At 41.6% G+C, this 27,715-nt stretch overlaps 1 protein-coding gene across 1 annotated transcript in view; it reads right to left on the bottom strand.

The window, feature by feature from the left end:
- Slc9a9 (solute carrier family 9 member A9) overlaps positions 1-27,715 on the bottom strand; it is a 565,142-nt gene that overhangs the window by 215,870 nt on the left and 321,557 nt on the right. Inside the window, exons 10-11 of the mRNA XM_051140492.1 lie at positions 21,213-21,326; positions 19,694-19,805 (exon numbers count right to left, since the gene is read on the bottom strand). Coding sequence (XP_050996449.1) covers positions 19,694-19,805; positions 21,213-21,326 — 226 coding nt within the window. The remainder of the gene's footprint in view (positions 1-19,693; positions 19,806-21,212; positions 21,327-27,715) is intronic.

Here is a 27,715-nt window from a genome sequence, read left to right as displayed (position 1 = left end):
TAAGACAACTAAAGGAGATCAAGGGATTCAAATTAGGAAGGAATAAGTCAAAGTATCCCTATTCATAGTCAATATGATAGTATACATAAGTGACCCCAAAAATTCTACAAAGGAGCTTCTATAGCTAATAAATACCTTCAGCAAAGTGTCTGGATACAAAATTAACTTTTAAAAATCAGTAGTCCTCCTGTATATTAATGATAAACAGGATGAAAAAGAAATTAGGGAAACCACACCATTCATAATAGCCACAAATAATACAAAACATCATGCCCTAACATTAACCAAGCAAGTGAAAGACCTATATGACAAGAACCTCATGTGTCTGAAAAAAGAAATTGAAGAAGAGATAAGAGGATGGAAAGATCTCCCATGCTCATGGATAGGAAGGATTAACACAGTAAAATTGGCTGTCTTACCAAAAGCAGTTATAGATTCCATGAAATTCTCATCAAAATGCTAAACATAGTTCTTCACAGACCTTGAAAGAACAATTCTCAACTTCATATGGAAAAATAAAAACCCAGATTAGCTAAAACAATTCTATACAATAAAAGAACTTCTAGAGTTATCTTCTTCCTTGACTTCAAGCTGTACTACAGAGCATTAGGAATAAAAACTGCATGGTATCGGCAGAGAGAACAGACTGGTTAAACAATGATCAAAGACCCAGAAATAAAACCTTATACACCTACAGACACTTGATATTTTTACAAAGAAGCCAAAACATACAATATAGAAATAAATCATCTTCAACAAATGGTACTAGTCTAACTGGATGTCTGCATGTAGAAAAATGCAAATAGATCCCTATTTACCACCCTTCATAAAACTGAAGTCCAAGGGGATCAAGGACCTCAACATAAAACAAGAAACACTAAATCTATCAGAAGATAAAGGCGGAAGCAGCCTTGAACTCATTGGCATAGGGGACAACTTCCTGAACAGAACACCCAATTAATAAATTCAACCTCATGAAACTGAAAAGCTTCTATAAGGCCAAGGACACTGTCAATAGAACAAACAGCAGCCTACAGATTGGGAAAATATTTTTGCCAACCCTACATCTGACAAAGTGCTCATATCCAAAATATATAAAGGACTCAAGAAAGTAAACATCAAAAACTCAAAAAAATCCAATTAAAAATAGAGTACAAAGTTAAACAGAGGATTCTCAACAGAGAACTCTTCAATGGCAGAGAAGCACATAAAGAAATGTTCAATGTCATTAGTCATCAAGGAAATGCAAATCAAAATGACTCTGAGATTCCATTTACACCTGTCAGAAAGGCTAAGATCAAAAACTCAAGTGACAGCACATGCTAGGGAGGCTATAGAGAAAGGAGAACATTTTTCCATTGCTGATGGGAGTGCAAATATGCACAACCCCTAAGGAAATCAATCTGGTCTGTTCTCAGAAAATTGGGAATAATTCTACCTCAGGATTCAGCTAAACCACTTCTGGGAATATACCCAAAAGATGCTCCACCTCATGGACATTTGCTCAACTATGTTCATAGCTTCTTTATCATAATAGCCAGAAAATGGAAACAACCTAGATGTCCCTCAACCAAATAATGGATAAAGACAATATGGTACATTTACACAATGGAATACTACTCAGCTATTAAAAACAAGGAAATCTTGAAATTTGCAGACAAATAGGTAGAACTTTAAGGATCATTCTGAGGGAGGTAATTGAGATCCAAAAAAGATACACATGGTATGTACTCAGTTATAAGTGGATATTAGCCATATATTAAAATATAACCATACTACAAATAATGGACCCAAAGAAGCTAAGTAACAAGGAGGCCCAAGGAAGGCCCTCCTTAAATCTCACTCAGACGGGGAAATGGAAGAGACAGTGGAAGTAGAGAGGGAACTGGGTGGGAGAGGGTGTACGGAGGTAAATGGGGGCGGGGTTCAGACGTAGGGAGAGTAGGGAGGAAAGGTTAGAGGGCTTGGAGAGAAAAGGGAAACTGAGGGTGGGGGGCATCAGTGAGACAAGCTGGAGAGCTGCAACAAGGTAGGCTACATGGAGGATATGGGGAGCTGACCCTCCTAGTAGCAGGGGACAGAGAGATTGAGGAGGCCTATGGTCAAAAGTTCTGGTGGGTAACCTGTTTCTGTTGTTTTGCTAAATGGACATTGTATCAAACTACACACACACACACACACACACATCCAGATATTAGTGCTGTTCTCAGCCTTTTCCAGAGAAGCTTCTTCTTTTGACCCTGAGCTGCAGATATTGCACAGACCCAGAACTACTTAGAGTGCTGGCATGACTCTCAGTGGAATAATGGTCCCTAAATGGAACACCTAAGTCAGTCCCTTCATGCTCAGGAAATGTCATGAAAGAAAGAGCAGAAAGAATGTAAGAGCCAGCAGTTGGGAGAAAGTGTTGTATGTCTTCTTGACCTGACATAGCTATTGCTCACATGAACCTGTACAAGATCCACGTAAGACGGGACCATCATCATTTTGCTAAGTGTGGGTTCATCAGACCCTATGCCAAGGGGTTGATTAGATCCTACCTTCCCCCACTGAGGGATTATACTGCCAATGACTGCTGGCGTGTACCACTGATAAACTTCCCATACTCCAGTAAATTATCCTCCACTTAGGCTCATGTATGTAATCATAATTAAACTTCTTGGGTCATTAAAAAATAAATAAAGAGACACAAGTAGTAGTCAATTCATTGTTGAGGTTCAATTTTGCCTTAAGTCACAGATCAAGGTCAATTTGACACCTCATCTTCTTTATGACTCTCTCACCATAGCTTGTCTCGAAGTGTTGGGAATCCCTGCCTGAGCCCTGTGAAGGATACAGAAGGATCTCCATGTGCCTGTATTTGATAAGACAACTTATTTCAACCTTGGGAGCTGCACTGAGTGCTCTGTGGCCACACTAGCATAGAATTGAGAAAAGAACAAGCCTATTCCCACAACTACCTTAAAGACTGAAATTTTGGGGTGGGGGGAATGGCTTAGTGGTTAAGAGCATTGGCTGCTCTTCTGGAGGGCATGGATGCAATTCCCAGCACCCTCAAGGCAGCTCATCACTGCCTATAACTCCAGCCTCAGGGCCTCCAATATCCTCTTCTGGCCTTTGTAGGACTGAGCACACATCTGATGTACAGACACATGCAGACAAAATACCCACACACATAAAATTATAAAATAATTTTTAAAATGTGAATTTCAAAAGACCTGGCTGGCATTGAGGTGACATCTAGATTTGAAAATTTGTTCTTGGCTCAATTACTTAAGCTGTTAGACACCCTATGCATGAAACAACTTAATATTAGCTTTCTAGGACTGGTGAATTATAAGCAGCAAGCAGTACATATCAATAAATGTTGGTTTTTCTTACTTTTTTTTCATATTTCCTTATGTGCCCCAACTGCCTTGGCACTGCTATGATGCCAGGTTTTGGGTTTTTTCCCCACATTAATGTCATGGACCCACCAATGAACTGCTCTAAGTGAATTCTAAGCGCACACACACAAAGAAGGTACATAGACGGTCTGAATTCTGTCTCCAATTGGGGAAAGATAATTGAATGGAAAGCAACTGCAATCTCCTAGAATAGTTCAGTGGTCAACCAAGTCATTTACTGTATTCTCTCCTGGAAAAGAGCCTCCATCCACGTCTTAGCAATGAGAAACACGCAGTGCCTGGGAGAGGAGACCAGTGCTTCCAGCAGACAGAGCCCGCAACCACTCCTGGCACCTGCTGGTGCTCAATTAGCATGTTTTTGCAACTAATAACTGAGCCCATGTAGATCTGATTAGCTTCTGTGGTGACCGTGGGACGTTTCCAGAGCCCTGCATGGATGGTAAAGGCACACGGAGCAGGACGATACCATTCAACCCTGTATACTGGAACAGGCAATAGAGAAATGGTAATGAAATTCCTCAATATGGAAATTGCTCTGATTGGTCAGAGGAAAGTCCAGCGCTCAGCTGAGACTCATTTCTGGTCAGATACACAAGGTCACACCAGCAAATTCCCTTTAACTTCCCTACTTACTCGGCACTGAGGGACAAGTGCTGGGTCTAAGGTCTGCAATTGCTCCGGGTCCCCCATGGCTTTCCGTGCTCTGCAGAAGTGGGGAGACCGGATGCATGGATGGGCGGTGAGTCCACATACCTGAAAACATCATCATGTGCTGGAAGTTCCAGGGGATCTTCTGTTTTCTGCCCAGGTTCAGGAGGAAGGAGAGAGGGTAGATGTTGCAGGCTCTGGCGACAAAAATTGCTAGCTGATGGGCCACACTGAGGAAAACACTGCTGTAGAGGGGCTGACTGAGCAAGCTCAGATATCACGTCCACTCGCTTCTCGACGATATGACTCAGAAAACACGGATAAACACGACAACTCATCTGTGTCTAACTCGCTCACCAAATTCATCGTTCAATGTCAATTCCTCCCCAGAATGGCATGAAATCCTGCCTTTCTTTGAACACATGCTTGGCTGAAAGTTGGTACTGAGATGCCATTTCAATTACTAAATTTTCTCATCGCGTTTACGTTGCCGTGATTTGGCTGCAAGCTCCGAGGCAGTGGCGCCCTGATGCCACAGTGTTATCTTTCCCACCAGCACTCTGGAAAGGATATTTCTACCGGTGGTTTCTGTCTCGCTTCCCAGCAGTTTATGTGCCTGTTTCCAGCAAGCTTGCTTACCTTTCGCATGTGGTGGGTTTAATTCTGAGAGGAGCTGACTGGCAACACATGCATAATACAGCTGCTACTTCAAGAGACTTCCGTAAAGCCCAAGTCTCATAAGTGAACCTCTACTGACACCTCAGCCAGAGACTTCCCCCCTCTGCTGTTGTCCTCGCTCCCTCCTTGGTGGCCTGTCAGTTCTAGCCTGTCCATGACAGGATGAAGAGATGTGGAGTCAGACAGCTTTCTTCTTTCTATGATCTAGGTTGAGATGAAATTTGGGAGTTCGGCAGAATCCCAGGGGAGAGACTGACACCCAAATTCAGGTGAATGTTGGGGACAGGAAGATGGCAAGCACCCCCCTGGAGGCATCTTCCCGTTTTCCAAGCAGGGCAGACAATATAGCTGTGGGCTAATCTTAGGGACCGTGGTAATTGTTCAGTGTCCTTTTGGATAGATACATGCTCCCACCGGGAAAGGCCTCCTACCCCAGCCTCTGTATTAAGAGTGGGGTCTAGGGAGGGAGGAAATGATCTCTCTCTCTCTCTCTCTCTCTCTCTCTCTCTCTCTCTCTCTCTCTCTCTCTCTCTCTCTCTCTGTCTCTCTCTCTCTCTCTCTCTCTCCATGTGTGTGTGCATATGTGTATGCATGTAACTTACTATGTTGGCTGGCCAGTAAGTCCTGCCTCTCCAGAACTGGCATTATAAGCATGTTTCACCTTGGCTGGCTTTTTTTTTTTTTTTTTTAAGGTTCTGGGGTTGAACTGCGATCCTCATGTCTGTGTGACAAACACTTCACTGGCTGAGCTAACTCCACAGTCCCAGAAGGTGTCATTTGTTGGAGAGAAACTTGCATGCACATAGTGCTTCTGATGTTGAAAGTACACCTGCCATGTTAATGCCTCTGATGTTTTCAAAGTCCTACTAGAAAAAAAAAGATTTGAACGTTTTTTCTGTTTTGTTTTGTTTTTTTTTCTTCAAAGGATACAAAGGCTCCGAGTATAAAAAGAGCATTAAAAATGTGATTCTGGAAGGTGAACAGAGCCAGGCCCATGTAGCAGAAGATGACATTCTCAGCCAGGAAGTTCATGAATTCAAAGAGCTGCAAACAAAACAGAGACCAAACTCACTGATTATAACTCAGGTCTGTGTAGAGCTTATTTACTGCAACTTTGTTTGCTGCCTGACTGGGTGATCCTCCTCCTCCTCCCCCTCCCCCTCCCTCCTCCTCCCCCTCCTCCTCCTCTCCTCTCTCTCATCTTCCTCCTCCTTATGGCAAGCCACCACTTTGGCCTTGAGCTTCTGCTATCAGTTCAGATGACTTGCTGGTTCTTTGCCCAGTGACTTATACCACAGCCATGTCAGAATCCTACTATTTTCAACTGCCAGGCTTCCAGAGATACCTCAGGTGGTATTAACCTGCATGATCCTACTATGGCGACAAAATAGTCCCTCTTAAGGAAACAGAAGTCAGGAGGCTTTCTTAAGCTGTACTATAGTAAATGATACAAAAAATTGTTTAGGCTGACAATTGTGTCTCAACCAGGAGAGGCACTTGAGTTCCAGGGCCCTGATAGAAGATGAGAGCGAGAGCAAGGGAGAGAGAGAGAGAGAGAGAGAGAGAGAGAGAGAGAGAGAGAGAGAGAGAGAGAGAGAGAGAGAGCACACAGGGGGAGGGGAGGAGAGAGAGAGAGGAGTTAACTAATTAGCCTCTCCAGGCAGGGAGGAGAGTCAAACCTGGAAAACTTGAAATAAGTATGACATCAATTATATTTTAACATTAGTGTGATAAGTTTATTTCAACCCCTAGACAATGAGAATCATTAAATTGACTGATGTAAGTATATCTATTAAATGTCTACCATTTCTAGCTAGTAGAGGGGATGATTAATTCCAGGGACAAGGTTCTGCAGCGAGAACACAATAGATACATCAAATTCAGTCGGAGAATGGAGTAATGGCATGCTATGCTGAGGGGTGCTCCCTAGAGTTATTCTTAGACCATTAACTAAACAATTTAAGTCGAACATAAAAAAGCGTTTTCTAACTTCCATATTACAAGCAAAAGGGAAATGTGTCCAGGGGCTATACCAAAGTCTGATCTGGCAGAGAGTTTATTTTATGATCCAGGATTTCCATTTGGAAGTTTCCGAAACTTCGTTCCCGGACCTACATAAATCCTGTTAGGTAAAAGTGTCTGGAGGCACTGCTCCCGACTTGGTAAGGACTCATTATTTTTCATGTAATGTATTTACAGCCCCACAAATAATGCCCAATACCTGTGCACTGACAGTTGACAGAAGAGAAGCAGAATCTTGTCAGAAACATTATTTAAAACCAGTAACAGAAAGAAAGGATTAAAAAAAAAGACACAGCTCCTTTGGAACAAGATCGTCTTTCTGCATTGGCAGCCACCATTAATTTCTGTGAAGACTCTACTGACGGTCTAGGGCAGCTAATGTAAACCAATGCTGGCACTCAAATAACCACTGAAAACTTAAAATACAGGGTTGCCTTTACTTTTCCCCAAGGTAAGATTTGACCATCATTTTAATCGGTGTGAGCTGCCCTAACAAATGGTTTAGTCGTGCCTGGATTAAAGAATACAAGTTTATTTCCCCCAGTTCTGGAGGTTGAGATGTGCAAGATGAAGTGGCAGCTGTTCTTATGCGGTGACGGTCCCCTTTCTCGTTTACCCCAGCTTGTGGTAAGCTCTCATGGAGGAGTCCACTTTTCTTGTTTCTAATCTTATAAAGGACACTGATTAAATCACAAGGGATCCACCATCGGGACCTTACTATGTCCCAAAGCTTTTACCTTCAAGTACATCCCACTGGGCCCAACATCTGAATTTGGAGGGTGGGGGTGAATACGTCAGGTCCTTAGCAGCATTCTAGTTTTTAGCACTGATAAAGAAATGTCAAGGTAAAGTTCAACACGTCTCTCCTGCACCTACTCCAGTGTATCTCACCTTAGAGAGGACATGTTGCAACCAGGAATAGATTAAGCCTCTTCTGTGTTGTCACTCTAGTTTCTCTCTAGAGTCTACCATATTCTCTATAGCCTCTACGACTTCTAGAGCCTCTCTAGCTTGGCTGTAGAGCATAGAGATCCATGCATTTCTCTACACATCATGTTTGAGTCAAAATGGGTATGGTATATTCGGAGCCAAAGCAATTCACAGGCTTTTGAACAAAGTGCTACCGCTGCCTGGAGTTCTCATCCAGTCAGAAGGATGCTGCCAGGAGACACCCACGGCCATTTGTGATCACCGGGGAAGTGGCCTAGAGGGAAACTGAACTCTAGGCCGTTCTATTTAAGCTTTTATCCACCTTCTCCCAAAGCAAAAAAAAAAAAAAAAAAAACTCAAGCTCCTTTCTGCTCTAAAAGGTATGGGGTCAACTTCCTGACCCTTTTTAAGATATAAGGAAGTCTATTATTCTTTCCCAGTACCACTCACCTCAAAGGGAGAACAAGGCCTACAGGACACGTCTGTTCTTTCTGTTATTAATTGAGATGATGGGAGCTTTTACTTTTCATTTTACTTTGGGTTGTGGTTTGACAGATTTTCTTCCCTTTGATAATGTTAGAATTTAATTTGATTGATCTACCCGGCTTATTGGAACCTAATACTACACATTATAGCCATCTGTGTACATACACAGCATAAAACTTACACTTTGCTCTTAAGTTTTTTCAGGGTCTGTTTCTTTGCTCCCTCTGATGCCTGTTATGCATGACTCCCAGTCTTAAGTAACATTGATCCACAATGCATTACAATAGTTCATAGAGCTGGCCTGATCCCATGCTCTATGTTACTCAGAATTTTCTTGATTCCACATATGTAAATTAATGGTATTGATCCTTAATTGTTCAGAAATTTATACATGGCACATAAATCACATGGCACTGACTTAAATTTTTAAAACTGATTGCCTGCACCCATGGTCAGCCTTATTCCCTGTTCGTGTCATATCTCCTCACTAGGATAGCTATTAGAACGTACACCATTACTAATTGTGTTTTCCCGTTCTTCGTTCTGGTTTCATATGGACAAAATAAGACAATATGCCCACTTTATCATTTATTATTCAATAGAATATTTGAGAGATCCTTCACTTTGTATATAGTGGTTAAAATTTTATTATAGTAATATTTCACAATCTACTCATTTATACTAGTATAGGCGGACATTTGTGCTGTTTAGTTCAGAGCAATGATGAGTTTTGCTATTATATGTTTGCCTTTCCGAAGAATTATTGGGATGGAGTGCCATGCAGGTCTCCCCAGATGGTGGTACCAACTCACACAACCACCAGTGGTTCCATTGGCTGTACATTCCTGCCAACGCTTAGGCTTTTTCTTTCTTTTATGTTTTTGTATTCATTCACATTTTTGCCTTTTGACATTTGAATTCAGGCAAATCTTGGCAATTTGAACAAAACAGCATAGTGATATTTTAGTTGGAAATGCTTTGAAGTTTTATATTAATGTGGATAAACTCTTTATAGCTTTGGAACTTGCAATCAATCCATGAACACTCTACCTTTATCATTACTTTGAACTTCTTTAATTTCTTTCATAACTTATGTATGAATATTTCGGTCACCTTTGTTTACATTTACAACTATTATGTGATTTGTTGCTATTGTAAGCAAAATATATATCTGAGTTCACTTTCTAATTGCTTATTGCTAGATTCATATACATGTGCATATATTTAATTTTAAACATATTTTATTTAGGGCCCTATTAGTGTAATAACTTTCATACTGTATTGGTAGATTGTTTAGACTTTAAAAACCATGTTGTTTTCAAATAAGAGTAATTTTGATTGTTTTCTTTTATAGACAATGATTTTGGCATTCTTTGTATTTGTTGATAACATGTCATTACAATTGTCAAGACCCCTATTACAGTATGGAGTATATATGGCACCAAGGCTATCTTTGTCTTAGTTTTAATACCAGAGAGACAATGTGCAATGTTTTTCTATCAAGTTTGGAGTAACTTACACAGTATAAATTCCCCTTCAATTCTCTGTACATTAGAAATTAAGACTTAAAACAAGACAATAATATATTGATTTTCATAAATATTTTTTACTTAATTGTGTTAGATTTGCTTTTCATAGTTGTAATAAAACACTGACCAATACCAACTTGAGGAGGAAATACTTTTAATTTGGCTTAGACTTCCCTGTCACAGTCCATTATTGAGGAAATCAGATCAAGAACCCAAAGCAGGAACCTGGAGACAGGAACTGAATCAAGATCATAGAGGAATGCTGTTTCTTGGCATATTTTTGATACCGCCCAGGACCACCTGGCCATGGGTAGCACTGTGCACCATGGGCTGAGCCCTTCCACATCTATTACTAATTAATAAAATGCCCCACAGACATGTTCACAGGCTTTTTTTGATGGAAGCAATTCCTCACCAGAGTTTCCCTGTCCCTAGGTGACTCTGTGTCAGGTTGACAAATAACCTGCATGCTTAGAAAGATGACCATATGTTATAAAGGATTCTTGTGTGCCATCAGGAGAGCTCAGTTGGTTATGGGTCTTAAAAAATAATAAAGAGACACAAGTAGTAGTCAATTCTTGTTGAGGATTATTTTTGCCTTAAGTCACAGATCAAGCAATTGTGGACACCGCATCCTTCTATATGAACTCTCTCACCTAGACGTGTCTCGAAGTGTTGGGATCTTGCTGAGCCCTGGGAAGGATACAGAAGGTCTCCATGTGCCGTAGTTGATAAGACACTTTTTCAACCTTGGGAGCTGCAACTGAGTGCTCTGTGGCCACACAGCATAGAATTGAAAAAGAACAAGCCTAGTCCCACAACTACTCTTAAAGACTGAAATTTTGGGAGTGGGGGGAATGGCTTAGTGGTTCAGAGCATTGGCTGCTCTTCTGGAGGCAGTGCATTCCCAGCACCGCTCAAGGCGCTCATCACTGCCTATATCTCCAGCCCATCAGGGCCTCCAATTATCCTCTTCTGGGCCTTTGTAGGACTGAGCACACATCTATGTACAGACACATTGCCAAAGAACATCACCCACCACATAAATTAAAATATTTGAAAATGTGAATTTCAAAAGACCTGGCTGGCATTTGAGGTGACCTATAGATTTGAAAATTGTGTTGCTTGGCTCATTACTTAAGCGTGTTAGACACCCTATGCATGGAACACAAGTATGATTAGCTTTCTAGGACTGGTGAATTATAAAAGCATCGACAGTACAATATAAATGTATGTGGTTTTTCTTACTTTTTTTGCATATTTCCTTGATGTGCCACCGAACTGCTTGGCACTGCTATGATGCCAGGTTTTGGGGTTTTTTTTTCCCACATTAGGTCATGACCCACCAATGAAACTGCTCGTAAGATGAATTCATAGCGGCACACACCAAAAGGACATAACGTCCGAATACTGTGCGCCATTGGGGAGAGATAATTGAAGGAAGCACGGCAATCTCCTAAATAGTGTCAGTGGTCAAACCAAGTCTTTACTGGTATTGCTCTGCCTGAAAAGGACCTCCCATCCCGTCTTAGCAATGAGAACACGCAGTGCCTGGTGAGAGGAGACGAGTGCTTTCCAGCACAGAGCCCCAACCACTCCCTGGGCACCTGCTGGTGCTCATTAGACATGTTTTTGCAACTAATAACTGAGCCATGTAGATCTATTATGCGTTCTTGGGTGACCGTGGTACGTTGTCCTAGAGCCCTGCATGTGATGGTAAGGCACACGGAGCAGGAACGTACCATTTCAACCCTGTATAACGGAACCAGCATAGAGCAATGGTAATGAAATTCCTCAATAGGAAATTGCCTCTGATTGGTCAGAAGGAGACGGTCCAGTCACGTCAGCTGAGACATTCGTTCTGGTCAGATAACAGGTCACAACCAGCAAATTCCCTTTACTCCCTACGTATACTCGGCACTGGAGGGACAATTGCTGGTCAAGTCTGGCAATGTTGCTCCGGGTCCCCCATGGCTTTACCGTCTCTGCACGTGGGGAGACCGGATGCTGATGGGGTAGTCAACATACGCTAAAACATCACATGTGCTGGAGTTCCAGGGGAGCTTCTCTGTCTTTCCTTTTTCTTTGCCCCAGGTTCTCAGGAGGAAGGAGAAGGGAGGGTTGCAGGCTCCCCTGGCGACACAAAATTGCTAGCTGATGGGCCACAATGAGGAAAACACTGGCTGTTAGAGGGGCTGACTGGCAAGCCTCAGATATCACGTCACCCGCGTCTCGACGATATGACTCAGTAAGAACACGGATAAACACGACAACCATCTGTGTCTAACTCGCTCACCAAATTCATCGTTCAATGTCAAGTCCTCCCCAGAAGGGCATGAAATCCGGCTTTCTTTGAACACATGCTTGCTACATTGGTACGAGATGCCATTTCAAGTAACTAAATTTTCCCTCATCGCGTTTACGTTGCCGTGAATTTGGCTTGCAAGCTCCAGGCAGTGGCGCCCTGATGCCACGTTTTATCTTTTCCCACCAGCACTCTGGAAAGGATATTTTACAGAACATTTCACCGTGTTTTCTGGTCCCTCAGCTTCCTCCCCAGCAGTTTAGTGCCTGTTTGTTCCAGAAGCTTGCTTACTTTCGCATGTGGTGGGTTGTGAAAGTCTGAGAGGAGCGAGCTGGTCAACACATGCAGATAGCAGCTGCTACGTTTCAAGAGACTTCTCGTAAAGCCCAATGTCGCTAAGTAACCTCTACTGGACACCGTCAGCCAGAGACTCCTCCCCCCTCTGCGGTTTGTCCTCCGTGCCCTCCTTGGGTGGCCTGTCATTTCTAGCCGCCAATGGACGATAAGAAGATGTGGAGCAGACAGCTTCTTCTTTCTACTAGATCTAGGTTGGTAATAGGAAATTTGGGAGTTCGGCAGAATGCCCGAGGGAGAGATGACGACCCAAATTCAGGTGAGTGTGGGGCAGAGAATGGCAAGCACCCCCCTGGGAGGCATCTTCCCGTTTTTCAAGCAGGGCACAATATAGTGTGGGCTAATCTTAGGGACCCGTGGTAGTGTTCAGGTCCTTTTGGATAGATACATGCTCCCACCGGGAAAGGCCTCCTACCCAAGCCTCTGTATTAAGAGTGGGGTCTAGGGAGGGGAAGAAAATATCTCTCTCTCTCACTCTCGCCTCTCATCAAGCTCTCTCTCCTCCTCTCGCTCAATCCTCTCCTCTCCTCTCTCCTACCTCGACTCCTCCTCTCCTTCTCTCCTCTCTCTACCCCTGCTCTCACTCTCTCACGCTCACTCTCCTCTCGAGTCTCTCTCTCCCTCTCTCCTCTCTCCCCGCTCTCTTCACCTCTCGTCACTCTCTCTTCCATGTGTGTGCATTGTTTAGGCATGTACTTACTATTTGGGCTGGCCATAAGTCCTGCCTGCTTCCAGAACTGCATTATAAGCATTTTCAACCTTGGCTGGCTTTTTTGTGTTGTTTTGTTTTTAAGTCTGGGGGTGAAACGCGCATCCTCATTCTGTGTGGACAACACTTCACGGGCTGCGCTAACTCCACAGTCCCAGAAGGTTCATTTGTTTGGAGAGAAACGCAATGCACACGAGTGGCTTCGGAATTTGAATAGACACCTGCCATGTTTAAATGCTCTCGATGGTTTTCAAAGTCCACTAGAAAAAAAAAGATTGTGAAGTTTTTTCTGTTTTGTTTTGTTTTTTTCTTCAAAGGATGACAAAGCGGCCCCGAGTATAAAAGAGCTTAAAAAGTGTTCTGGAGGTGAACAGACCGGCCCATGTAGCGAAATGACATTCCAGCCAGGACATTCTGAATTCCAAAGAGCGGCGAACAAAACAACGACCACACACTCACTGATTATAACATCAAAGGTCTTGTGTAAGTGAGCTTATTATACTTGCACCCAACGTTTGTTTGCCTTCTGACTGGGTGGATCCTCCTCCGTCCTACCCACTCCCCCCCCCCGCTCCTCTCCCCCTCCGTCCTCCCTCCTCTCTCCGCATCTTTCCTCCCTCCTCCTATATGGCAAGCCCCACTTTGGCCTTGAGCTTCTTCTGCTATCATTCAAGAATGGAATTCCTGGTTCTTTGCCATGTGACTTATAATACCACACGCCATGTCAGAATCCTACTACGTTTCAACTTGCCCGGCTTCAGAGATGACCTCAGGTGAGGATAAACTGCATGATCCTACTAGGCGACAAAATGTCCCTCTTAAGGAAACAGAGTCAGGAGGCTAATTCGTTAAGCTGTACTATGTATGAACAAAAAATTGTTTAGGCTGACAATTGTGTCATCAAAGGAGAGGCACTTGATTCCAGGGGCCCTGATAGAGAATAGGACGTAGAGAGAGAGAGAGAGAGAGAGAGAGAGAGATGAGAGAGAGAGAGAGATAGAAGACGAAGAGAGAGCGACATCAGCCTGTTGGAGGGAGGAAAGCAGAGTAGATAGATATATAAACTCAATTAAGCCTCTCCATGCAGGAAGTATGTCACAACCTGTAAAACTTGAATATAAGTATGAACAGCATTATAGTTTAACATTAAGTGTGAATAAGTTTTATTAACATTCAACCCCAGACCATGAGACTCATTAATTGCCTGATGTAAGTAATAAATTAGATTAAAATGTCTAATCCATTTCTAGCTAGTAGAGTGGGATGATTAATTCCAGGGGACAAAGGTTCTCTCAGACGAGAACACATAATATAATCAAATTCAGTCGCGGAGAATGGAGTAATGCAATGCTATGGCTGAAGGGGGTTCGCCTAAGTTATATCTTACCATTAACTAAAAATTTAAGAGTAGTCGACACATAAAAGGTCAACGCCTCCAAAGTTTTTCTAACTTCCCTATTACAAGCAAAGGGAAATGTGTCCAGGGGCCTATACCAAAGTCTATGCTGTCTAGAGAGTTTATGTTATGATCCCAGAGATTTCCAGTTGGAAGTTTCCGCCAAACTTCGTTACCCACCCCCTGACCACATAAATCCTTTGTGTAAAAGTGTCTGGGGCACTGCTCCCGACTTGGTAAAGGACTCAGTGATTATTTTTCATATAATTATTTACAAAGCCCAACAAATAAATGCCACAGACCTTTGCACTGACAGTTGACAGAAAGAGAAGCAGATCTTGCAGAAACATTTTAAAAAAAGCCAGTAACAGAAAAAAAGATTAAAAAAAAAGACACAGGCTCCGTTTTGGAACAAGATCGCTTTCTGCATTGGCAGCCAACCATTATTTCTGTGAGACTCTAGACGTGTAAGGTCTAGGGCATCTAATAGTAACCAATGCTGGCACTACTAAATAACCACTGAAAAACTTAAAATACAGGGTTTTGCCTACGTATTTCCTCTTCATCAAGTTATGTGTCCATCATTTTATCGGTGGGTGCCCTACAATGGTAGTATTCCCTGAACACTAGGATTTATCTACCGTCTCCAAGAATACAAGTTTATCTATCGCTCCCCAGTTTCTGCTGAGGTTTAGTGTGCAATATGGAAGTGGCAGCTGTTCTTTGCTTTGACGGTCCCCTTGCTCTCGTTTAGCCCCCACCAGCTTGTGTATGCTCATGGAAGAGTCCACTTTTTCTTTGTTTCTATCTTATAAAAACATCACTAGATAAAGATCAACTACCAGGTGGATCCACCACACCGGGAACCGACAAGGGGGGAAAAGGGAAAAAAATTACTATGTCCCAAATGCGTGTATTATCTACGCTGCTACTAATTACAGGGGAGAAAAAGAGAATGCGAGACTCCCACTGGAAGCACGCAACATCTGAACGATATTAGAGCAGGGTGGGGGTGGATACGTCAGGTTCCTTCGCAGCATTCTAGGTTTTTTTAGACTGATAGAAATGTCAAGGTAAGTTCAACACGTCCTCTCCGGCACCTACTCCAAGGGTATCTCAACTTAGAGAGGACATGTTGCAACCGGAATAGATTAAGCCTCTTCGTGTTGTCCACTCTAGTTTCTCGCAGAGTCTACCAATTCTCTATAGGCCGCTACGACTTCTAGAGCCTCTAAATTAACTTTTAAAAATCAGTAGTCCTCCTGTATATTAATGATAAACAGGATGAAAAAGAAATTAGGGAAACCACACCATTCATAATAGCCACAAATAATACAAAACATCATGCCCTAACATTAACCAAGCAAGTGAAAGACCTATATGACAAGAACCTCATGTGTCTGAAAAAAGAAATTGAAGAAGAGATAAGAGGATGGAAAGATCTCCCATGCTCATGGATAGGAAGGATTAACACAGTAAAATTGGCTGTCTTACCAAAAGCAGTTATAGATTCCATGAAATTCTCATCAAAATGCTAACATAGTTCTTCACAGACCTTGAAAGAACAATTCTCAACTTCATATGGAAAAATAAAAACCCAGATTAGCTAAAACAATTCTATACAATAAAAGAACTTCTAGAGTTATCTTCTTCCTTGACTTCAAGCTGTACTACAGAGCATTAGGAATAAAAACTGCATGGTATCGGCAGAGAAACAGACTGGTTAAACAATGATCAAAGACCCAGAAATAAACCTATACACCTACAGACACTTGATATTTTACAAAGAAGCCAAAACCATACAATATAAGAAATAAATCATCTTCAACAAATGGTACTAGTCTAACTGGATGTCTGCATGTAGAAAAATGCAAATAGATCCCTATTTACCACCCTTCATAAAACTGAAGTCCAAGGGGATCAAGGACCTCAACATAAAACAAGAAACACTAAATCTATCAGAAGATAAAGGCGGAAGCAGCCTTGAACTCATTGGCATAGGGGACAACTTCCTGAACAGAACACCCAATTAATAAATTCAACCTCATGAAACTGAAAAGCTTCTATAAGGCCAAGGACACTGTCAATAGAACAAACAGCAGCCTACAGATTGGGAAAATATTTTTGCCAACCCTACATCTGACAAAGTGCTCATATCCAAAATATATAAAGGACTCAAGAAAGTAAACATCAAAAACTCAAAAAAATCCAATTAAAAATAGAGTACAAAGTTAAACAGAGGATTCTCAACAGAGAACTCTTCAATGGCAGAGAAGCACATAAAGAAATGTTCAATGTCATTAGTCATCAAGGAAATGCAAATCAAAATGACTCTGAGATTCCCATTTACACCTGTCAGAAAAGGCTAAAAGATCAAAAACTCAAGTGACAGCACATGCTAGGGAGGCTATAGAGAAAGGAGAACATTTTTCCATTGCTGATGGGAGTGCAAATATGCACAACCCCTAAGGAAATCAATCTGGTCTGTTCTCAGAAAATTGGGAATAATTCTACCTCAGGATTCAGCTAAACCACTTCTGGGAATATACCCAAAAGATGCTCCACCTCATGGACATTTGCTCAACTATGTTCATAGCTTCTTTATCATAATAGCCAGAAAATGGAAACAACCTAGATGTCCCTCAACCAAATAATGGATAAAGACAATATGGTACATTTACACAATGGAATACTACTCAGCTATTAAAAACAAGGAAAATCTTGAAATTTGCAGACAAATAGGTAGAACTTTAAGGATCATTCTGAGGGAGGTAATTGAGATCCAAAAAAGATACACATGGTATGTACTCAGTTATAAGTGGATATTAGCCATATATTAAAATATAACCATACTACAAATAATGGACCCAAAGAAGCTAAGTAACAAGGAGGCCCAAGGAAGGCCCTCCTTAATCTCACTCAGACGGGAAATGGAAGAGACAGTGGAAGTAGAGAGGGAACTGGGTGGGAGAGGGTGTACGGAGGTAAATGGGGGCGGGGTTCAGACGTAGGGAGAGTAGGGAGGAAAGGTTAGAGGGCTTGGAGAGAAAAGGGAAACTGAGGGTGGGGGGCATCAGTGAGACAAGCTGGAGAGCTGCAACAAGGTAGGCTACATGGAGGATATGGGGAGCTGACCCTCCTAGTAGCAGGGGACAGAGAGATTGAGGAGGCCTATGGTCAAAAGTTCTGGTGGGTAACCTGTTTCTGTTGTTTTGCTAAATGGACATTGTATCAAACTACACACACACACACACACACACATCCAGATATTAGTGCTGTTCTCAGCCTTTTCCAGAGAAGCTTCTTCTTTTGACCCTGAGCTGCAGATATTGCACAGACCCAGAACTACTTAGAGTGCTGGCATGACTCTCAGTGGAATAATGTCCCTAATGGAACACCTAAGTCAGTCCCTTCATGCTCAGGAAATGTCATGAAAGAAAGAGCAGAAAGAATGTAAGAGCCAGCAGTTGGGAGAAAGTGTTGTATGTCTTCTTGACCTGACATAGCTATTGCTCACATGAACCTGTACAAGATCCACGTAAGACGGGACCATCATCATTTTGCTAAGTGTGGGTTCATCAGACCCTATGCCAAGGGGTTGATTAGATCCTACCTTCCCCACTGAGGGATTATACTGCCAATGACTGCTGGCGTGTACCACTGATAAACTTCCCATACTCCAGTAAATTATCCTCCACTTAGGCTCATGTATGTATCATAATTAAACTTCTTGGGTCATTAAAAAATAAATAAAGAGACACAAGTAGTAGTCAATTCATTGTTGAGGTTCAATTTTGCCTTAAGTCACAGATCAAGGTCAATTTGACACCTCATCTTCTTTATGACTCTCTCACCATAGCTTGTCTCGAAGTGTTGGGAATCCCTGCCTGAGCCCTGTGAAGGATACAGAAGGATCTCCATGTGCCTGTATTTGATAAGACAACTTATTTCAACCTTGGGAGCTGCACTGAGTGCTCTGTGGCCACACTAGCATAGAATTGAGAAAAGAACAAGCCTATTCCCACAACTACCTTAAAGACTGAAATTTTGGGGTGGGGGGAATGGCTTAGTGGTTAAGAGCATTGGCTGCTCTTCTGGAGGGCATGGATGCAATTCCCAGCACCCTCAAGGCAGCTCATCACTGCCTATAACTCCAGCCTCAGGGCCTCCAATATCCTCTTCTGGCCTTTGTAGGACTGAGCACACATCTGATGTACAGACACATGCAGACAAAATACCCACACACATAAAATTATAAAATAATTTTTAAAATGTGAATTTCAAAAGACCTGGCTGGCATTGAGGTGACATCTAGATTTGAAAATTTGTTCTTGGCTCAATTACTTAAGCTGTTAGACACCCTATGCATGAAACAACTTAATATTAGCTTTCTAGGACTGGTGAATTATAAGCAGCAAGCAGTACATATCAATAAATGTTGGTTTTTCTTACTTTTTTTTCATATTTCCTTATGTGCCCCAACTGCCTTGGCACTGCTATGATGCCAGGTTTTGGGTTTTTTCCCCACATTAATGTCATGGACCCACCAATGAACTGCTCTAAGTGAATTCTAAGCGCACACACACAAAGAAGGTACATAGACGGTCTGAATTCTGTCTCCAATTGGGGAAAGATAATTGAATGGAAAGCAACTGCAATCTCCTAGAATAGTTCAGTGGTCAACCAAGTCATTTACTGTATTCTCTCCTGGAAAAGAGCCTCCATCCACGTCTTAGCAATGAGAACACGCAGTGCCTGGGAGAGGAGACCAGTGCTTCCAGCAGACAGAGCCCGCAACCACTCCTGGGCACCTGCTGGTGCTCAATTAGCATGTTTTTGCAACTAATAACTGAGCCCATGTAGATCTGATTAGCTTCTGTGGTGACCGTGGGACGTTTCCAGAGCCCTGCATGGATGGTAAAGGCACACGGAGCAGGACGATACCATTCAACCCTGTATACTGGAACAGGCAATAGAGAATGGTAATGAAATTCCTCAATATGGAAATTGCTCTGATTGGTCAGAGGAAGTCCAGCGCTCAGCTGAGACTCATTTCTGGTCAGATACACAAGGTCACACCAGCAAATTCCCTTTAACTTCCCTACTTACTCGGCACTGAGGGACAAGTGCTGGGTCTAAGGTCTGCAATTGCTCCGGGTCCCCCATGGCTTTCCGTGCTCTGCAGAAGTGGGGAGACCGGATGCATGGATGGGCGGTGAGTCCACATACCTGAAAACATCATCATGTGCTGGAAGTTCCAGGGGATCTTCTGTTTTCTGCCCAGGTTCAGGAGGAAGGAGAGAGGGTAGATGTTGCAGGCTCTGGCGACAAAAATTGCTAGCTGATGGGCCACACTGAGGAAAACACTGCTGTAGAGGGGCTGACTGAGCAAGCTCAGATATCACGTCCACTCGCTTCTCGACGATATGACTCAGAAAACACGGATAAACACGACAACTCATCTGTGTCTAACTCGCTCACCAAATTCATCGTTCAATGTCAATTCCTCCCCAGAATGGCATGAAATCCTGCCTTTCTTTGAACACATGCTTGGCTGAAAGTTGGTACTGAGATGCCATTTCAATTACTAAATTTTCTCATCGCGTTTACGTTGCCGTGATTTGGCTGCAAGCTCCGAGGCAGTGGCGCCCTGATGCCACAGTGTTATCTTTCCCACCAGCACTCTGGAAAGGATATTTCTACCGGTGGTTTCTGTCTCGCTTCCCAGCAGTTTATGTGCCTGTTTCCAGCAAGCTTGCTTACCTTTCGCATGTGGTGGGTTTAATTCTGAGAGGAGCTGACTGGCAACACATGCATAATACAGCTGCTACTTCAAGAGACTTCCGTAAAGCCCAAGTCTCATAAGTGAACCTCTACTGACACCTCAGCCAGAGACTTCCCCCCTCTGCTGTTGTCCTCGCTCCCTCCTTGGTGGCCTGTCAGTTCTAGCCTGTCCATGACAGGATGAAGAGATGTGGAGTCAGACAGCTTTCTTCTTCTATGATCTAGGTTGAGGATGAAATTTGGGAGTTCGGCAGAATCCAGGGGAGAGACTGACACCCAAATTCAGGTGAATGTTGGGGGACAGGAAGATGGCAAGCACCCCCCTGGAGGCATCTTCCCGTTTTCCAAGCAGGGCAGACAATATAGCTGTGGGCTAATCTTAGGGGACCGTGGTAATTGTTCAGTGTCCTTTTGGATAGATACATGCTCCACCGGGAAAGGCCCTCCTACCCAAGCCTCTGTATTAAGAGTGGGGTCTAGGGAGGGAGGAAATGATCTCTCTCTCTCTCTCTCTCTCTCTCTCTCTCTCTCTCTCTCTCTCTCTCTCTCTCTCTCTCTCTCTCTCTCTCTCTCTGTCTCTCTCTCTCTCTCTCTCTCTCCATGTGTGTGTGCATATGTGTATGCATGTAACTTACTATGTTGGCTGGCCAGTAAGTCCTGCCTCTCCAGAACTGGCATTATAAGCATGTTTCACCTTGGCTGGCTTTTTTTTTTTTTTTTTTTAAGGTTCTGGGGTTGAACTGCGATCCTCATGTCTGTGTGACAAACACTTCACTGGCTGAGCTAACTCCACAGTCCCAGAAGGTGTCATTTGTTGGAGAGAAACTTGCATGCACATAGTGCTTCTGATGTTGAAAGTACACCTGCCATGTTAATGCCTCTGATGTTTTCAAAGTCCTACTAGAAAAAAAAAGATTTGAACGTTTTTTCTGTTTTGTTTTGTTTTTTTTTCTTCAAAGGATACAAAGGCTCCGAGTATAAAAAGAGCATTAAAAATGTGATTCTGGAAGGTGAACAGAGCCAGGCCCATGTAGCAGAAGATGACATTCTCAGCCAGGAAGTTCATGAATTCAAAGAGCTGCAAACAAAACAGAGACCAAAACTCACTGATTATAACTCAGGTCTGTGTAGAGCTTATTTACTGCAACTTTGTTTGCTGCCTGACTGGGTGATCCTCCTCCTCCTCCCCCTCCCCCCTCCCTCCTCCTCCCCCTCCTCCTCCTCTCCTCTCTCTCATCTTCCTCCTCCTTATGGCAAGCCACCACTTTGGCCTTGAGCTTCTGCTATCAGTTCAGATGACTTGCCTGGTTCTTTGCCCAGTGACTTATACCACAGCCATGTCAGAATCCTACTATTTTCAACTGCCAGGCTTCCAGAGATACCTCAGGTGGTATTAACCTGCATGATCCTACTATGGCGACAAAATAGTCCCTCTTAAGGAAACAGAAGTCAGGAGGCTTTCTTAAGCTGTACTATAGTAAATGATACAAAAAATTGTTTAGGCTGACAATTGTGTCTCAACCAGGAGAGGCACTTGAGTTCCAGGGCCCTGATAGAAAGATGAGAGCGAGAGCAAGGGAGAGAGAGAGAGAGAGAGAGAGAGAGAGAGAGAGAGAGAGAGAGAGAGAGAGAGAGAGAGAGAGAGAGCACACAGGGGGAGGGGAGGAGAGAGAGAGAGAGAGATTAAACTAAATTAGCCTCTCCAGGCAGGGAGGAGAGTCAAACCTGGAAAACTTGAAATAAGTATGAACATCAATTATATTTTAACATTAGTGTGATAAGTTTATTTCAACCCCTAGACAATGAGAATCATTAAATTGACTGATGTAAGTATATCTATTAAATGTCTACCATTTCTAGCTAGTAGAGGGGATGATTAATTCCAGGGACAAGGTTCTGCAGCGAGAACACAATAGATACATCAAATTCAGTCGGAGAATGGAGTAATGGCATGCTATGCTGAGGGGTGCTCCCTAGAGTTATTCTTAGACCATTAACTAAACAATTTAAGTCGAACATAAAAAAGCGTTTTCTAACTTCCATATTACAAGCAAAAGGGAAATGTGTCCAGGGGCTATACCAAAGTCTGATCTGGCAGAGAGTTTATTTTATGATCCAGGATTTCCATTTGGAAGTTTCCGAAACTTCGTTCCCGGACCTACATAAATCCTGTTAGGTAAAAGTGTCTGGAGGCACTGCTCCCGACTTGGTAAGGACTCATTATTTTTTCATGTAATGTATTTACAGCCCCACAAATAATGCCCAATACCTGTGCACTGACAGTTGACAGAAAGAGAAGCAGAATCTTGTCAGAAACATTATTTAAAACCAGTAACAGAAAGAAAGGATTAAAAAAAAAGACACAGCTCCTTTGGAACAAGATCGTCTTTCTGCATTGGCAGCCACCATTAATTTCTGTGAAGACTCTACTGACGGTCTAGGGCAGCTAATGTAAACCAATGCTGGCACTCAAATAACCACTGAAAACTTAAAATACAGGGTTGCCTTTACTTTTCCCCAAGGTAAGATTTGACCATCATTTTAATCGGTGTGAGCTGCCCTAACAAATGGTTTAGTCTGCCTGGATTAAAGAATACAAGTTTATTTCCCCCAGTTCTGGAGGTTGAGATGTGCAAGATGGAAGTGGCAGCTGTTCTTATGCTGGTGACGGTCCCCTTTCTCGTTTACCCCAGCTTGTGGTAAGCTCTCATGGAAGAGTCCACTTTTCTTGTTTCTAATCTTATAAAGGACACTGATTAAAATCACAAGGGATCCACCATCGGGACCTTACTATGTCCCAAAGCTTTTACCTTCAAGTAACATCCCACTGGGCCCAACATCTGAATTTGGAGGGTGGGGGTGGAAATACGTCAGGTCCTTAGCAGCATTCTAGTTTTTAGCACTGATAAAGAAATGTCAAGGTAAAGTTCAACACGTCTCTCCTGCACCTACTCCAAGTGTATCTCACCTTAGAGAGGACATGTTGCAACCAGGAATAGATTAAGCCTCTTCTGTGTTGTCACTCTAGTTTCTCTCTAGAGTCTACCATATTCTCTATAGCCTCTACGACTTCTAGAGCCTCTCTAGCTTGGCTGTAGAGCATAGAGATCCATGCATTTCTCTACACATCATGTTTGAGTCAAAATGGGTATGGTATATTCGGAGCCAAAGCAATTCAACAGGGCTTTTGAACAAAGTGCTACCGCTGCACTGGATTCTCATCCAGTCAGAAGGATGCTGCCAGGAGACACCCACGGCCATTTGTGATCACCGGGGAAGTGGCCTAGAGGGAAACTGAACTCTAGGCCGTTCTATTTAAGCTTTTATCCACCTTCTCCCAAAGCAAAAAAAAAAAAAAAAAAAAACTCAAGCTCCTTTCTGCTCTAAAAGGTATGGGGTCAACTTCCTGACCCTTTTTAAGATAATAAGGAAGTCTATTATTCTTTCCCAGTACCACTCACCTCAAAGGGAGAACAAGGCCTACAGGACACGTCTGTTCTTTCTGTTATTAATTGAGATGATGGGAGCTTTTACTTTTCATTTTACTTTGGGTTGTGGTTTGACAGATTTTCTTCCCTTTGATAATGTTAGAATTTAATTTGATTGATCTACCCGGCTTATTGGAACCTAATACTACACATTATAGCCATCTGTGTACATACACACAGCATAAAACTTACACTTTGCTCTTAAGTTTTTTCAGGGTCTGTTTCTTTGCTCCCTCTGATGCCTGTTATGCATGACTCCCAGTCTTAAGTAACATTGATCCACAATGCATTACAATAGTTCATAGAGCTGGCCTGATCCCATGCTCTATGTTACTCAGAATTTTCTTGATTCCACATATGTAAATTAATGGTATTGATCCTTAATTGTTCAGAAATTTATACATGGCACATAAATCACATGGCACTGACTTAAATTTTTAAAACTGATTGCCTGCACCCATGGTCAGCCTTATTCCCTGTTCGTGTCATATCTCCTCACTAGGATAGCTATTAGAACGTACACCATTACTAATTGTGTTTTCCCGTTCTTCGGTTTCATATGGACAAAATAAGACAATATGCCCACTTTATCATTTATTATTCAATAGAATATTTGAGAGATCCTTCACTTTGTATATAGTGGTTAAAATTTTATTATAGTAATATTTCACAATCTACTCATTTATACTAGTATAGGCGGACATTTGTGCTGTTTAGTTCAGAGCAATGATGAGTTTTGCTATTATATGTTTGCCTTTCCGAAGAATTATTGGGATGGAGTGCCATGCAGGTCTCCCCAGATGGTGGTACCAACTCACACAACCACCAGTGGTTCCATTGGCTGTACATTCCTGCCAACGCTTAGGCTTTTTCTTTCTTTTATGTTTTTGTATTCATTCACATTTTTGCCTTTTGACATTTGAATTCAGGCAAATCTTGGCAATTTGAACAAAACAGCATAGTGATATTTTAGTTGGAAATGCTTTGAAGTTTTATATTAATGTGGATAAACTCTTTATAGCTTTGGAACTTGCAATCAATCCATGAACACTCTACCTTTATCATTACTTTGAACTTCTTTAATTTCTTTCATAACTTATGTATGAATATTTCGGTCACCTTTGTTTACATTTACAACTATTATGTGATTTGTTGCTATTGTAAGCAAAATAATATATCTGAGTTCACTTTCTAATTGCTTATTGCTAGATTCATATACATGTGCATATATTTAATTTTTAAACATATTTTATTTAGGGCCCTATTAGTGTAATAACTTTCATACTGTATTGGTAGATTGTTTTAGACTTTAAAAACCATGTTGTTTTCAAATAAGAGTAATTTTGATTGTTTTCTTTTATAGACAATGATTTTTGGCATTCTTTGTATTTGTTGATAACATGTCATTACAATTGTCAAGACCCCTATTACAGTATGGAGTATATATGGCACCAAGGCTATCTTTGTCTTAGTTTTAATACCAGAGAGACAATGTGCAATGTTTTTCTATCAAGTTTGGAGTAACTTACACAGTATAAATTCCCCTTCAATTCTCTGTACATTAGAAATTAAGACTTAAAACAAGACAATAATATATTGATTTTCATAAATATTTTTTACTTAATTGTGTTAGATTTGCTTTTCATAGTTGTAATAAAACACTGACCAATACCAACTTGAGGAGGAAATACTTTTAATTTGGCTTAGACTTCCCTGTCACAGTCCATTATTGAGGAAAATCAGATCAAGAACCCAAAGCAGGAACCTGGAGACAGGAACTGAATCAGAGATCATAGAGGAATGCTGTTTCTTGGCATATTTTTGATACCGCCCAGGACCACCTGGCCATGGGTAGCACTGTGCACCATGGGCTGAGCCCTTCCACATCTATTACTAATTAATAAAATGCCCCACAGACATGTTCACAGGCTTTTTTTGATGGAAGCAATTCCTCACCAGAGTTTCCCTGTCCCTAGGTGACTCTGTGTCAGGTTGACAAATAACCTGCATGCTTAGAAAGATGACCATATGTTATAAAGGATTCTTGTGTGCCATCAGGAGAGCTCAGTTGGTTATGATGCTTTTCCCCCCAAATTCTGCTGAATTTGACTTGATATTACTGTATTGGCTGTTGAGTGTGTACATTGTGTGGTTAAAACTGTACAAGGGATACAAGTGTATATTTGTCTAGTTAAGTTCATAAACAAGGTTCCCATGCTCTTCCTTATGTGCTTAGAAGAATTCTGGGCCTAAAGTTGTATCTGTAGGAAGACTTTAAATGAGATGTAATTATTTAGTAGATGCAGATATGATTAGTCAGGATTCCTGTTTTTGTATCAATGATCGGTATTTATTGGTATATAGTTGTTCATACTAATGTTAATATAACAGTGCTTATCATTATGGATTCTCTCCAATATAGGTTATTTCCATCTTCATTCTTGATAAGTCATTTTATTCCTGGAAAGTTTGATGAGTGGTCTCAAGATGTGCCTTGAGCTGTGCTGATTATTCCGTATTATGCCTATCTCCCAATATATTAGTTTCTCTCATTTTTGTTATTATTTACCTATAACATTCTTTGTTTTCATTTTTTATTTGGTAGCTTGGCCTTCCAAGTCCTGGCAACCCTGGAAGCTTGCTATTTGTATGCTACCCAGCTTTCTGAAGGAAAGTCTCCTGACTATTAGCCACAACTCTTAGCCACAGCTATTCTCGCAAATATATTTTTCAAGGTAAAAAAAAAAATCATATTTTTGTCAGCAACTCCTGTCAATTTTATTTTATATTACAATAAAATGTATATCAATTTAGGAAGAAATTACTGTTTCATACTATAATTAAGGGAAAGGTTGAGTTTTAGGTGTGAGTTTCTGTAAAGAGGTTGTGTCTATAAAAGGATGGATTAAACTGTGTCGGCAAAGACTGATAGACCTCTTACAATTTCTACAGTGTAGAGATGTTGGGATACCAAAGTTTCAGAGCATAATTACAGCTTATTTGGGGGCTATCATTAGCCCTGATAAGTAACTATTCCTTGCCTACCCTTGTGTTGGACTTAACACTCTGTGACCTTTTGCAATGAATTAACTTAACAAAACCTTAGTTTTTACCAACTAAAAGGCAAAGAGTCATCAGATAGTTTCTGAGGCCTGTAGGTAAGATTGCTTTGCTTTGCTGAAACCACCTATGCAGTGATTTTTAAAAGTGGCCCATTCATGGCTTGCTTTGCTCTGTTCTAAAAACTTCATGAAACTGCTTCCATATTGGAACATGGAATTTGAAGTAACCTAATTCTGTGTTCTTGGCCACTCAGAGTGGACTCTAGAGTAAGCTATCTCTTACCTCTTTTGAGGTAAGAGTTGTGTCTTTGTGTTGACGTGGGATGGATTACAGTATAAGTTGGCTAATTCAGAGAAAGAGAGAACTTAACAAAATATCAGATATTAAATGCTTGTTTCCCTTAGCCTTGCATCGTCATCACAGCTGTTCGCCTCTGTATCTGCAGGCGTTCTTATCCATTTATTTCTAGTGTTTGTTATTCTTAACTTCTTTAAAGTTGTTTCACAATGCAGGGGAAGAAAATGATAATGAAATGATTCCTAACTTGCTTGTGGTTCTCAAATGCACTCCCGACAATTTTATGAAAAAGGCAAACCCAACTGTGAGTTAATCAATAAGTCAGCTGTGATTTTGTATGTAATGTTTAATCAGGAAATATTATAAATGCTAAACTAACAAACATAAGAAAAGCCAAAAAAGGTGTGAGAGTGGGAGAGAGAGTTTTTGGGGAGAAGAATAGCTTCAACAGCAGATGAAGAAAGAATGAGGAGGATAGTGGGATGGGAACTATTAAATGTCTCTATATATGCATATGAAACTGTCAAATAAATAAATTCATAAAATGGTTAACTAATGATACATTCATATAACGGTATATATTTCAGGGAATTCTGTTAAGCAATAAAAGAGAAATTGA

The sequence above is a fragment of the Acomys russatus genome, chromosome 32 (genome assembly GCF_903995435.1).
Source record: "Acomys russatus chromosome 32, mAcoRus1.1, whole genome shotgun sequence".
NCBI classification, from domain to species: domain Eukaryota; kingdom Metazoa; phylum Chordata; class Mammalia; order Rodentia; family Muridae; genus Acomys; species Acomys russatus.
The sequence above is the reverse complement of the archived record's forward strand: the minus strand, read 5'-3'. Positions and strand labels throughout refer to the sequence as shown.